General features: G+C 46.5%; 1 protein-coding gene across 1 annotated transcript in view; it reads right to left on the bottom strand.

Annotated features, from left to right (window-relative positions):
• arhgap4b (Rho GTPase activating protein 4b) overlaps positions 1 to 12,205 on the bottom strand; it is a 33,846-nt gene extending 21,641 nt beyond the window's left edge. Inside the window, 5 exon segments of the mRNA XM_080496508.1 lie at positions 19 to 192; positions 441 to 503; positions 9,670 to 9,832; positions 9,929 to 10,100; positions 12,057 to 12,205. Of these exon segments, the coding sequence (XP_080352634.1) occupies positions 19 to 192; positions 441 to 503; positions 9,670 to 9,832; positions 9,929 to 10,100; positions 12,057 to 12,126 (642 nt within the window). The 5' untranslated portion in view covers positions 12,127 to 12,205.
• Positions 12,206 to 12,843: the final 638 nt, after the last annotated feature.

The following is a 12,843-nucleotide window of genomic DNA, read 5'->3' as shown; positions in this document are numbered from 1 at the left end:
ACACACACACACACACACCTTCTCCATCAGCCTCTCCATCTTCTTGACGGAGCTCCTCCGCTGTCCGACCAGCTGTCCGGGCCCGAGCTCAGCTGATTTGCCCGTGTGCCGCTCCTCCAGCCGCTCGGCCTCCTTCAGCTTCCCCTCTGCGATCAGGCAGTCCGTGTGGTACTGGTTGTACGTTTTCAGAGCCTGATTTGTGAAACAAGGCAACACGTCAAGTCAAGTCAAGCCTTTATTTGCCACAAGCGTGAATATACACAGTGCATGGACATGCAGTGAAATGTGTTCAGCACCTGTTCCAGACCTAAACAAATATATTTATGCACACAAGGTGAAAGTAGTCAGTCTATTGCTCCATGTTCAGCAGGAGGACAGCCTGAGGAAAGACATTCCTAATGAATAAATGGCTTCATTATGTGTCAGGGTCCGAAACTCACCATCTGCATTTCAGTGGTGACCTTCAGTAACTCGTCCTGCATCTGGATCCCAACCTCTTTGCTCTGCAGCGCACGGAAGAGCAACGTCAGGGGAAATGATTCCATACATGTGCTCATACGCTGGTAAATCATTTAAAGAATCAACATGTAAAGAAATGTTTCACTTCGAAGATTGCACACAGTTTTCAAGACAGTTTGACCAATGTTGACGGGAGAAATGTAGCAGAATTAACATTTTATATCACCAGACTTATCTAGATATTCTTCAAATCAACACTTAAAACCTAACGATGTCAATAAAATCAGGAGAACTTATCCCAAATCAATCTAAAGCTATCTATCACCTGGTTGTGGAGAAATTAGTATCGTAAACATGTATTTCTTGTAAGGCTTGTATGTGTTTTTAAAGTTAGTATACTAGAAAAAAAAAGTGCCAAGACGTCAACACACCAGGTACTTCCCACAAAATATAAATGCTGAAAACATGCATTTATGTGAGCGTGATGATGTTCTTCAGGAAGGTATAACAACATATTAGAGAAATACATCAACAACTAAAACTGGCTCCTAAAAGTTCAAATGTTCCCCGTGTGGATTCTGGTAGAGGAACTTTAAAACCCTGACACATCGATGCCCATTGGGATGTATTTTATTCTCTTTTAATTATTATATCAAAGTTTCCGACTTTTGGTGAATAATGTTCCATTTCATCTGATCGTATTTGAATTCATGTAAATAACAATAGTCTGAAAAATACCAACGTACAAACGTATAGGGCACAAGAATTTGACTTTTACAGGTGATCAATCTATATCTTTTGGTTGGTTTTGGCCACAGTTCATTAAAAATGTTTAATACAAAACTTTCATCCTTCACTGATGGAAACTCGAGTCGACAGTGTCATTAAACAATCAATTTACGAAGCTGCATTTCTTCCAATGCCAGTTGGTTCCGAGGAAAAACTAAAAACCATGTGAATTGGATTCCTGACCTCCGTCTCAGGCTCGCTGGTGGTTGTAGAGTTGGAAAAAAAAAATAAACAAGCTCGCCTTGTTTTTGAAGCTTAACAAGCCACCGATAAGAGATTGGTGAAATGAATATGAGCGCAGAAAACTTTTGGGAGGAATTCTATCATGGCGTGGCTGAGTTGTTTCCCACAGCAGCTAAAGTAGATCAAATAAAGCCGCTGTCAGCTTTCCAACAGCTGCATCATCCAGAAAGTGATCAGCTGGGAACTCACGCCTGAGGAGACACATTCATTCTGCCGCGCTTCATTTTCATGTCTGAAGACCTTTGTTTCCTGAACAACTTGCTCAGGCATGACTGTCCACAAACAGTGAATTCCTCTCTGGGACAGGAACGTTCCTGGGAAAACTGGGGGGGGGGCTTTTCGTGACCTCATGCTTTGGTTTCCTGAGTGTATAGTGAGAACATTTGGGATTCACATACAGGATGTATGCAATAGTGACATGAAGCAACTGAATTTAATCAGCGGAAAGTTTTGCTTGGCTGATTATCATTTCCCCCTCGATTACCGACATGACCAGAGAACCGGAGCTCCAGGTGTGTGACAAGCTTACATGCATCACTGTGTATGGAGCCACGAGGCACAGGCAGCAAAAAACACTATATAAACTGAAAATGATTCTGTGCTCTAAATGTTTATCATCTCAGCCTTAAAGGTCCCGTATTATACAGTTTTCCTACAATTTCACATCAGTGTCATTTGTCCAACAACATTGTATTAAAGTGTATTTCATCAAATCCAGCTTTGATCCTGAATGTCCTCCAGTCTAAAAGTCCCTCTACTGAGAACAGGATGTCTCTGTGTCTGTCCACGTCCACTCCAGACCGTCTTTTTTGGAGAATTGCATTCTGGTGTTTCAGATAAAGTGGTTTCTCTATTAACTAGTGATCCTTTAGCATCTCTTGTTGCTGCTAACAACAGTTGTTAAAAACCCAACAGGAATCCGTAGATGTCCTGACAAACACCGTTTAACAGCTTTTACAGTGAAATTTCCGATTGTTGTTCCTTTTATGAATATATGTTGTTACTCGCAGCAACGATGGACACTAAAGGAAGTCGGTCACCATTTAACAGGGAAACCAGGTAAAGTGAATCACCGGTACGATGTGCTAATGTTTACGGTGGATTTATCACTATGACTCGTTAACGCTTTCGTTAAACCAGTTTGAACCAGAATGTGACCCAGAAGCAGACAATCCTGAAGATGGTGAGTTGAAAATATTGTGTGTCTGAACATGTGACTTAATTTGGTCGTGTCGTTACCAAGTAGCTAATGCTAGCTACTGCTAGCTGTAAGAGGGACTGTTACGGTTTTTCATATCAGTGTCGCCGCCAGCCGGAATCCTGTACGCACTGTGCGTAGAATTATTTTGAAGGTGTGAACTCGAGTCAGGAGTTTTTTTTGACGAGAGCATTGGTCCCCAGTCTGCGTTACAGCAAAGCTGTTGATAGCATTTTTTGTGCAGCTTGCATGCTTTTCTCATCAGGAGACATGGTTCTGAGAACAAAGCCACTTAATGACTGGAGGAATACAAAAAAAACCTAAAGATTGTTTCCAGACACGTGTCAACTCCAGGGCACAATGTTGCTTTAGGAAAGAGTCAGTCTATCTATTAGAAGTTGGATCGCTCACATAAACAATCAGCAGAACGCACTAAGCAGTCATTGATCTGATCGCTGTTTGTGGACAGCAAAACCTCCACATTCGTGGCCGCACTGACGAGCCCAGTAATTTCCAGGTGCTTCCGAACTACCGCGCTGCAGGAGATGAGAAACTGAAAGAGTATCTCGAAAAGGCACCAAGCAATGCCAAATGCTTCAGTCATCAGCACCAGAACGAGCTGATTGAGTTATGATGTGGGGAAACAGGTTCAGGTTCAAGACACAATTCTGAACAAATGCAAGGATGCAGAGCGGTTCTCCCTTTTGGCTCATGACACTTCTGATCTAAGTAATGTTGAGCAGGCAGCTCTTGTAGTGAGACATGTGGACTGTGTTCATTGTGCACGAGGACGTTAGGGATTTTTTTCCCACTGCTGTGCCACTCCAGGCGAGAACTTAACCCAACTCTCCTGCGTTTAAGAAAATCAGATCTGGACCCTGCTCATATTGTTGGACCGGGGTATGACGGGGCTGGGAATGTCAGTGGAAAGGTGCGAGGCGTCCAGGCACGTATCAGAGAACAGTATCCCGTGGCATGGTATGTGCACTGCAGAAATCATGCTCAACCTGACCATTGTGAACTCTACAAGAATCCATGTGGCCTGCAACACTCTGAATACAGCTCAAGAGTTGGTGAGCTTCAGTACAGCCTCCCCAAAGCTGGCGGCAGCGTTTGCTGAGCAACATTAAGAGTAAAAAAAAATGCCTTCAGATGTTTTCAGACACGCACTGGTCTCAGCATGATGTGTGCCCGTCGACAGTAATGGAAACTCACTGCCTGACGCCACTGAGCAACGGCCTGCAGAACCCACAATGTGAACTGCCTATGGCTGCGCAAATGGCCAGAGATCTGGTGACAGTGCTTGAGAGAAAAAAAGAGAGAAGAGACTCCACATACGGCAAAATGTGGGGAAAAAGCATGCTCGCTGGCAGCGCTTGTTGAAGTCGTCCCACCATTGCCTCGCGTCGCCAAAAAAAAGCAGGCTCAAAGGTCTAAGACAGCTGCAGAAAACCACAAGAGTACTGGGAAAGAACCATTTTCCTGCCGTTCGTCGACCACCTGACCACAGAAGTGAGAGATAGAGTATGCCTTGCGCTTAAAGCCCAGGACCTTCTCCCCGATATATTGCCACTTTGACAGACAACGTATGGATGGAGATAAAGGAGGACTGTGGTGCGCTGATGCCCAGTGTGACACTGCAGACATGGAGCTGGATCTCTGGAGGCAGCACCACAAGCTGAGCGACGATACGCCTCTCACCAGTGACGTTCTCCAAGTTCTGAGACCAACCGCAGACCGTAAACCAGGGGTCGGCAACCCGCGGCTCCGGAGCCGCATGCGGCTCTTTGGTCCCTCCACTGCGGCTCCTTGAGCCTCGGTCCCACTGCAGTTCATCCCGGAGGGACGTAAGGAGGCAAAGCCACCCAGAGCGCAGTCCCACTACAAAGAGTGGTAAAATGTAGGGTCGTGAACGACGCAGCGATGTAACGTCATTACGCAACAATAATGGCATGAAGACCGTAGAGTTGCGGCGGCAGGTCATGACAGCGGCTCAACTGGTGTCTGAAGCTGGGAGCTTCCTGTACCTTTCACAATAAAACTGCTGCGCTGCGGAGCGCCGACAATTCCAGAGGTTCAGGCAAATTCTAGTGAATTACACAACAACTACAGGACATTAAAGCCACACCACTCACACTCATGGTTCTAACAATCCCACATCTCCCACATTTATCTTCCATTTTAATAATGTGCAGCAATAAAGGAGCTGATAGCTGCAATGCATTATGGGAGTTTCTGTTTGTCGTGTTTTAAATGTAATTATTGGGGGTTACATTAGGTTTGTAGTGTTGGTAATAATTGTGTTGCCTTGTGTTTTTGTTGCTTAGTTCATGTAGTTTAGTTTATTAGTTGTAAGTTGTCAACCAGCAGTGAAGAAGGTTTAGTGTGTAGTGTCGTCCTGGCATGGTCTTCCTGTGGGAGTGTCAAAATAAAATGTGTGCGGCTCTCTGGGTGTTGTGTTCAGTGGAAAATGGGACCAAATGGCTCTTTGAGCAGTAAAGGTTGCCGACCCCTGCCGTAAACCCTCGCCCTGAGGAACGTTCATCATGATATTCCCGTTGATTGTGAGGCCGTTCTGCAAGAGTTCGATGCAACGGGGAGGCGTAGACTTCATTTCAAATAGGTAGGAGCGTTGTTAGCCTACTTTTATTATTATTCTGCTTTTTGTGTGTTTTTACCAGGTGTCGCTGCCTGGTCACCATCATGTTTTGCTGGGCTGCTTTCAAACTGATCTTAAAAAAATTTCTGACCTACATGTCGCGGGTTCAAATGCATCAAACTCCCACGTCCAGTTCCTGCTCTGGCAGCTGTCCAAGGTGCTGAACCGGGTGACAGTTCCAGTACTACTCTGGAGCCCGGCGCTCAAGGGGCTTGTTTGCGAATCGCGTGAGCCGGGGCTCAGGGACTGGCGGCCACACATCCAGTGAACGCGGGGGGGGGGGGGGGGGGGGGGGGGGGGGAATCCCAGCTGCGCCACTGTTTCATATTATACCAAATTCTTTAAGTATATCAGTAAGACAGCGCTCCACTACTCCAGTGAGTGATTATTTCCCCTAATGATGTCACGCAGGGAAAATCTCTCAATCACCTGTATGAGCACGCATTTAGTGAAAAATGGAGCAGGTGAGGGAGACGACAGACTTTCTTCGCTTCTAGTGCCTCATAGACAGGCTGTAGAAAATTACTTACTTACTTACTGTTAGAAAATCATTAGAAAGTAAATTTTGCATAATATGGGACCTTTAACAGAAGCGTCCATCTATGACAGCGTTAGCAAATAGTAAGACAGTAGCTATATTGTGCAAAGTATCTTTATTCATCTTGTGACTTTTGTGTTTGTAGCTGCAGTCGTTTTTGCTCCGTGTGAAACCTGCTGTCTGAGTCCTGTCTGAAACTGCACCGTCATCTGATTGAACCACTTCCACAAAGCCTTTGCCAGTTTTCTCAGACGTCTGGATTTCAAACTCAGAATGACGTCGCTTCCAGTCAGTGGAAGTCGAAGAACTTGTGTGAACACTGTTGTTGTGCTCTTCCTGAGTAAAACAAAAAATCATTTAGACGCGTTTCAGTCACGAGAACATCTTAACTTGATCGTCACAAAGCAACTATAGCACAGTGTTCCGCAAAGTTTTTTGTGGCATGGCCCAAATTGTTTTGACACAAACCAGCGGGGGAAGGCTTGTTCTAGCAATTTAGAAATAGGTCATGTAAAATCATGTCCTGCATGTTCATGTTTTTTATTATGAGGGGGTTTGATGGATGTGGAGCGCTTCAATCTATTGTTATAAACCCATGATTTGAGCAGAACGTTTTGGTATTTTCTGTGAAAGGAAGCTTTGATCTTCTTCAAAGTCTTCAGTGCTCTTTTGACAGTTTGAAAGTTCATTCTTTCTATTCCTGGTACTTAATGATCCCAGTGTGGGTCTACAGACCAGTGGCTGGGCACCTCTGCCGTGGTTAACAAGCAACGGTGGAATTAAAACAAAAAAGAAAAATCAGACTGCCTGCTTGGTATAAAACCTAAAAAAATCTAGAGCTGCATGATATCGCTGTGAGATCACTTCAACAACCTGACAATACAATCTCACTGTGGTTTTCGTCTTGATAACTGATGACTTACACCAGCTATGACCAAGCCGTGTTTTATTTTCTTTAAAAAATGTATTCAAATATCCAGACTCCCGAGGTCCTCAGGAAGAGGTTTAGTAAACGTTCCCAGAGTCAGAAGAAACAAGGTGAAGCAGCTTTTAGTTCCTACCTCCTCACCTGTGGAACACCTGAAGACTGCTGACACTCACTTCCGTTAAGATCAGGACTTCAAACATTCTTATTTGCACAGGCTTTCAAATAAACTATAGACTTTACTTATTTGATCACTCTTATCTTAATAAAGCTTTTACTGTATTCATTCTCCTTCTTCATCCCCCTCATTAATTTTCGGCAGATTTGGGGAAATACCCTTTGAAGACAATGCTGTTCGACCGCTGATGGGCTCTCTATCGCCGTGCCGGTTTCTCATCTGGCCTCTTCGATAGACAAATATAGAATAATTATCCCACCATGGCCTCAGGAAATTTCTAATATTCTCAATAAAATTAGGCCAAAAATATGTTTTTCACATTACAAAAAAAAAAAAGTGAGCGAGGAAATCAAAAATGCGGCTATTTTTCTTCCCTTTATAAAAAGCGAACATCTTACGCTCATTCTGTTTTTCTCTTTGCTTGTTGACAGTTCGCTCGGACCACAATGACTGGGTGCCATAACGTATCCAGACAGGAGCTCAGAAGGTCTCGCTCCGCGTGGCATCGGGCCAAACAACACCTCTCCGCCGCTCCGAGGCGACCGCGGCGGCCTAATTAAGATTCTGCTCACTTTCCAAGCGTGCGAAGGTACAGCAAGCGTGTCTGACAAGCAGTAATTTGAACACAATGAGTCTGTGTACTTTACAGAATGAATGAGGCTGCAGCTGCCGCCGCGTGATCAGGACAAGCACATGACGGCTTCCACCATGCGGAAACTCCAAAGGAGACGCTTTTTTCTCCTTTTTTTTTCCAATGGAGGCTACAAGCAGCTGGAGTCATTTGAGTGTTGTGTTGCATTACAACATTAATCTAACATCACCGGGAGGAGAAAAAAAAAATCTATTTTCATGAATTTAAGCATGTTGTTTTTGTTTATCAGAGATGATTTCAGTATTAGTGTCACTCGATATTAGTGCACTGAGCCATTTTTCATGCTCCCCTCAGGCTAAAAGCAGTCAAAACAAGAGGAACAGGCATAAAATCACCTGTATGTGATTTAATTGTCAAATTTGAAATATGAAAGTCAAAACAATCTTTTCTGACAGCCATAGATTAGCGTAAGAACAATACAAATCTGATGACATTCAATGTCTCAAATCTTTGGGAATTGTGAAGAGGGATTTATAATTATTAAAGATCCCACATTACATTATATAGTTTTATCAGCAATTACACATCGGTGTCATTTGTTCAACACCATCATGTTCAAATTGTTTTTCCCTAAATCCAGCTTTGGTCCTGAATGTCAATCAGTCTAAAAGTCCCTCTACTGAGCTCTACTGAGAACAGCATGTCTCTGTGTCTGTGTCTGTCCACGTCCACTCCGGGCTCGTCTCAAGGAGAAGAGCTTTTCCGTGTTTCAGATTAAGTGGTTTCTCTGTTAACTGGCGACCCGTCATGTTAATAACAGATGTTAAAAACCCGATAGACATCCGTAACGTTTCGTGACGAATGCAGTTTAACAGCATTTACAATGAAGTTTCAGAGTGCCATATTTTTTGTGACAAGCATTCATTATGGATCCTATAGGAAGTCAGTGACTGTCACACAGTGAAACCAGTGAGTCTCAATGTGTTACTTAAGCTGTGGTTCCAGCGCCCAGTACGTGCCAGGGCGGGAGGTTACGGTACGGCAAAACACAACCAGGCCCAACTCTTGTCTCGCGGTCCCAGTGCAGGGGGTACGGTAAAGTTGTGAATGGCACGGGTATGCGTCAGGCGAAGAACACGGAAGCGGCCGGCGGTGGACAGTCGTCTGAGAAAAAGCCTCGAGCCTCCTTTCTCCGTGACACAACTTAAACTACTCATTGTGAACCGCAGCGTTCAGCTTCCGCTGAATCTCCTCTCCTGTTACTGAGAGGAGCGTCTGAACCTCGTTGAAAGACCACGGTGCTGTGTCGGGTGCCGACGTTTCAATAAACTCAGTTAGCGAAACAACCAGTGAGCGCAAAGTGGCGTATATAAACAACAACCGGAGGGTTTATGGCCGAAGAAAAATCATCATCACAATTCAGCAGACGGCTGCGTTGTCAATCCTCAGTGCTCGGTTCCTCAGCGGAGGGGTGACGAAAAATGGTAACCGGTGGTTAAGGTTTTTTTCCGTACTATCTACAACTTTTGTCAGTGGGGCCACAAGAAAACCCGTCCCGCCCCGTTCTTTCCCGGCACAAACAGCGTGGTGACACGGCGGCTTCAGTTTAGTCTAATGCATTTCTACAGTTACTATCAAGTAGCTAATGCTGCTAACCGCTACGGGTATATTATACTGAATTCATTCAGTATATCAGCAAGGCGGAGCTCCACGACCAGAGGGAGTGGTTATTTCCCTGCATGGTGTCATGAAGGGAAAATCTCTGACTCGCTTGTATGAACAGACATTTACTAAAAAGTGGAGCAAGTGAGGGAGACGACTTCACTTCTGCGGTCTCATCCACAGCTGCGGTCTCATCCACAGGCTCTGGGGACAAATATTACTGTTAAACTAATAGAACTAGACTTGATATATTTCAACCAAAATGAATTATTGTCGGCAGCTGATTCATATGCAATAGTGGTTCTAAATCTTTTGTTTATATTTTACTGTTACGAAATATATATATTTTTTTTTTTGACATGTCTTTATATTTGTACGAGACCCTCCACTGTGAGTTTGTTCCTGTTTGCTCCTGCATGCGCTCACCCGCTTGTGCAGGCGGTGTGTGTCCTCCGTGCTGTGCACCAGCCTCTGCGTGAGCGTGTTGCAGCAGGTGTCGCCCAGCGCCGCGTGTTCCCGGCTCTCCAGACGGGTCTGAGTCAGCAGAACGGACCAGACCTGACACACAGACTGACCCCACTGCTCCTTCCTGCAGAACCACACACACACACACACACCCTTCTGAGAGCACGCTCGCAGCCTGTGAGTAGAGTAAATAAAAGACGGGACAACCCTTTGCGCTCACTTCTTGGTCTTGTGGGTGAATCTCTCAGTGAGTTTGTCCAGCGCACGAGCGTACTCGGCCTCGATGTCGCCGCGGCGCCGCAGGAACTCGGACAGGTCGGAGAGCTGCTGCTGCTTCACCTCCACCTGGGAGTCCAAGATCTTGATCTGGTCTGTGAGCTGGGCCCGCAGGTCTGACGGGAGGACGGGTACAATACATCAGCAGAATATACACATCAGTCCAACCAGGGACGCGTCAAATCAAATCCTCAGGTTACTGCATTATGACGCCTCCTTTCAGTGTGTGTGTGTGTGTGTGTGTGTGTCTCATCGACTATGAGAACAAAGTGTCACAAGCAGACAAATGGAAACATGTAAGGATAACAGTGTCAGTTCACCGTCTGTCCCGTCCAATCCCGTCAAGTCTTGTCATTTGTCCCTGTCTTGTGTGTGTGTGTGTGTGTGTGTGTGTGTGTGTGTGTGTGTGTGTGTGTGTGTGTGTGTGTGTGTGTGTGTGTGTGTGTGTGTGTGTGTGATTCTCCTCAATAATCCAATCGTCCTTCCTTGCTTCTCCATTAGCCTCATGTGCTGCACCTGTGTTCCTTCTGCCTCGTGGTCAGATCGTCTTCCTTCTTGTGACTGGACGTCCCGTCTCTCCTGTCCCCCCCCCCCCCCCCAGTGTGTCTCTCGTGTTTAGATCTTCCGAGTTCTTTGGACCTTGGCTTGTGTTTTTGAGATCGCTCTTTGGAGAACTTTGCCAGTTTTGAATCAAGCGAGTTAAAGAGAGCCTTGCTATTGGTTCCTGCCTCGAGTCGTGTCAAACAGTTTGACGACGGAGCAGCACGGTTGTGTTCTGGTTCGTGCTCTCGCCTCTTGCACATGTGAACTTTCTCGAAGTACTTCAGTTCTGAGTGGAGGTTTTAAGTTTTCCCTGGGCCTGACTAGAGTTTCTTCCCACAGTAAGGTTAATTTATCTTTGGCTAAGGCCCCGCCCCCAATCACAAACAAACAAATAGCATTCAGTGACTGACTGCACGGACTCGGACCATCACAGCGCTGGGAGGACGGCTCGTTCCAAGCACACACAGTCCTCCGGATCAATCTGAACGAAAAGCACCATCAGCTTTCACCTCATCAAGCCGTCTTCCTATTGTACCATAATAATCACACCCGTCTGCAGAGGACAAGGTTTAATAGAAGGCTTTGCTTTGATTGCCATCATTTAGACAGTAATTTGACACGGACGTATGGATTATTGCACTCGGTTCCCTTCTCACCCATTGTCACTTGATATTATCCACATAAGCCTGCATGCACACACAGGTAAGCCAATAAAGCCCAGCGAGACACTTTACTATGACAAACACCACTCTCTCAGATGAGGCGGCGTTTGTTTTTCACCTCTCCCACTCCAATCCTCTTTCCTATCCACTCACTCACTCTTTCTTCTTCTTTTGCCTCACTCATTCCCCCCCCCCCCCCCCCCCCCCACACTATCTCTCTCGCCGCCCGCTCCAGCATTCCCCTCTTTACTCTTTTTCTGTGTCTTTGTGTGAGTACACATCCCGGGGCTGACTGGATGTGAGGAGACAGCATCACTAATACCGGCTATAAATACACCCTCGTAGTACAGTACACACAGCCCGGCCAGCCACTGCAACACACACACACTAACACACATTGTCACGTGTGAATGTTGTCATGCCAGAATCGATTATGTTTTTAAAAGCTACTGTTTTACAGGATCTACAAGTTTTTTTTGGAGCAACGGCGATCGAGCTCCAAAAAGAAGGCTTTTTTTTTAAGCATCTGGCAACACACATGTTCAGAGAGAGGGAGTAGTGTGTGTGTGTGTGTGTGTGTGTGTGTGTGTGTGTGTGTGTGTGTGTGTGTGTGTAAGGCTGGATGACTATGCAGAGCAACTGCACATATATTAATACATGAACGCACCCCACGCCGTCTCACAGCATTCATGCATGCAGGTGAGCGCATGTGTGCAAGTAGAATGGTGATAAAGGTTCACCCGCACACACACACACACACACACACACACACACACACACACACACACACACACACACACACACACACACACACACACACACACACACACACACACACACACACACACACACACACGGCGGGCTTACCTTTCATCTGCGATTCGTACTCGGCCAGACTCCCCTTCTCCCTCCTCAGCTTTACATGTGATGTCATCATCTTCGATCTCTTGACCCCCGGCGTCCTCTCTCAGCACCGCCCGCCCTTCGATGAGCCTCTCGACCTCGCCCGGGCGCCCTCTGACCTTTCACCCCTGACCCCCCCCCACTCCCTCCCTCCCTCCCTCCCCCTCTGCCCTGCTTGCTCTACTAATCTGCGCGGCGCCTCGGCATCAGCGTCGGTCGGCTGCTCTCGACGGGGACGTCACTCTGATCGATGCAGCCATGGAATCCCCCCGAGTTGCTGATGTGAACGCCAATCCATAGGTGGACAGGGCCTGAGCGGAGGATGGAGAGAGAAAAAAAGCCATGATGACAGGAGAAAGAGCAGATATGGGGGGGTTGGGGGGGTGGGGGGGGAGGTATTAAGACCAGAGAATAAGAGGAGTCGGAGGACGGAGGACAAGTGAGGGCAGGGTGACAAGAAAGAAAGGGACAGTGACACCAAGGGAGGGAGATTTACTGGCGGGGATGGCGAGACGGAGGCGGTGGACGGCGAGGGGGCAGAGCGACGAGGATGTGAGTGAGGGAGGATGGAGGCTGGGGGAGGGTGAGAGGTGATGAGTAACGGCGATAATGAAGGGCACTCTGCGCCTCGAGGTCAGTAGCCGGGGACGTCCATAAAGGTAATAGTCAAATAGAAACATGCGAACGCCCGGGGTGGTTATTCCCACAGACGGAGTGGTAAATGCCGTCTGGACACCATGAACCCACTCAA

The sequence above is a fragment of the Blennius ocellaris genome (assembly GCF_963422515.1).
Source record: "Blennius ocellaris genome assembly, chromosome: 5".
NCBI lineage: Eukaryota > Metazoa > Chordata > Actinopteri > Blenniiformes > Blenniidae > Blennius > Blennius ocellaris.
The sequence above is the reverse complement of the archived record's forward strand: the minus strand, read 5'-3'. Positions and strand labels throughout refer to the sequence as shown.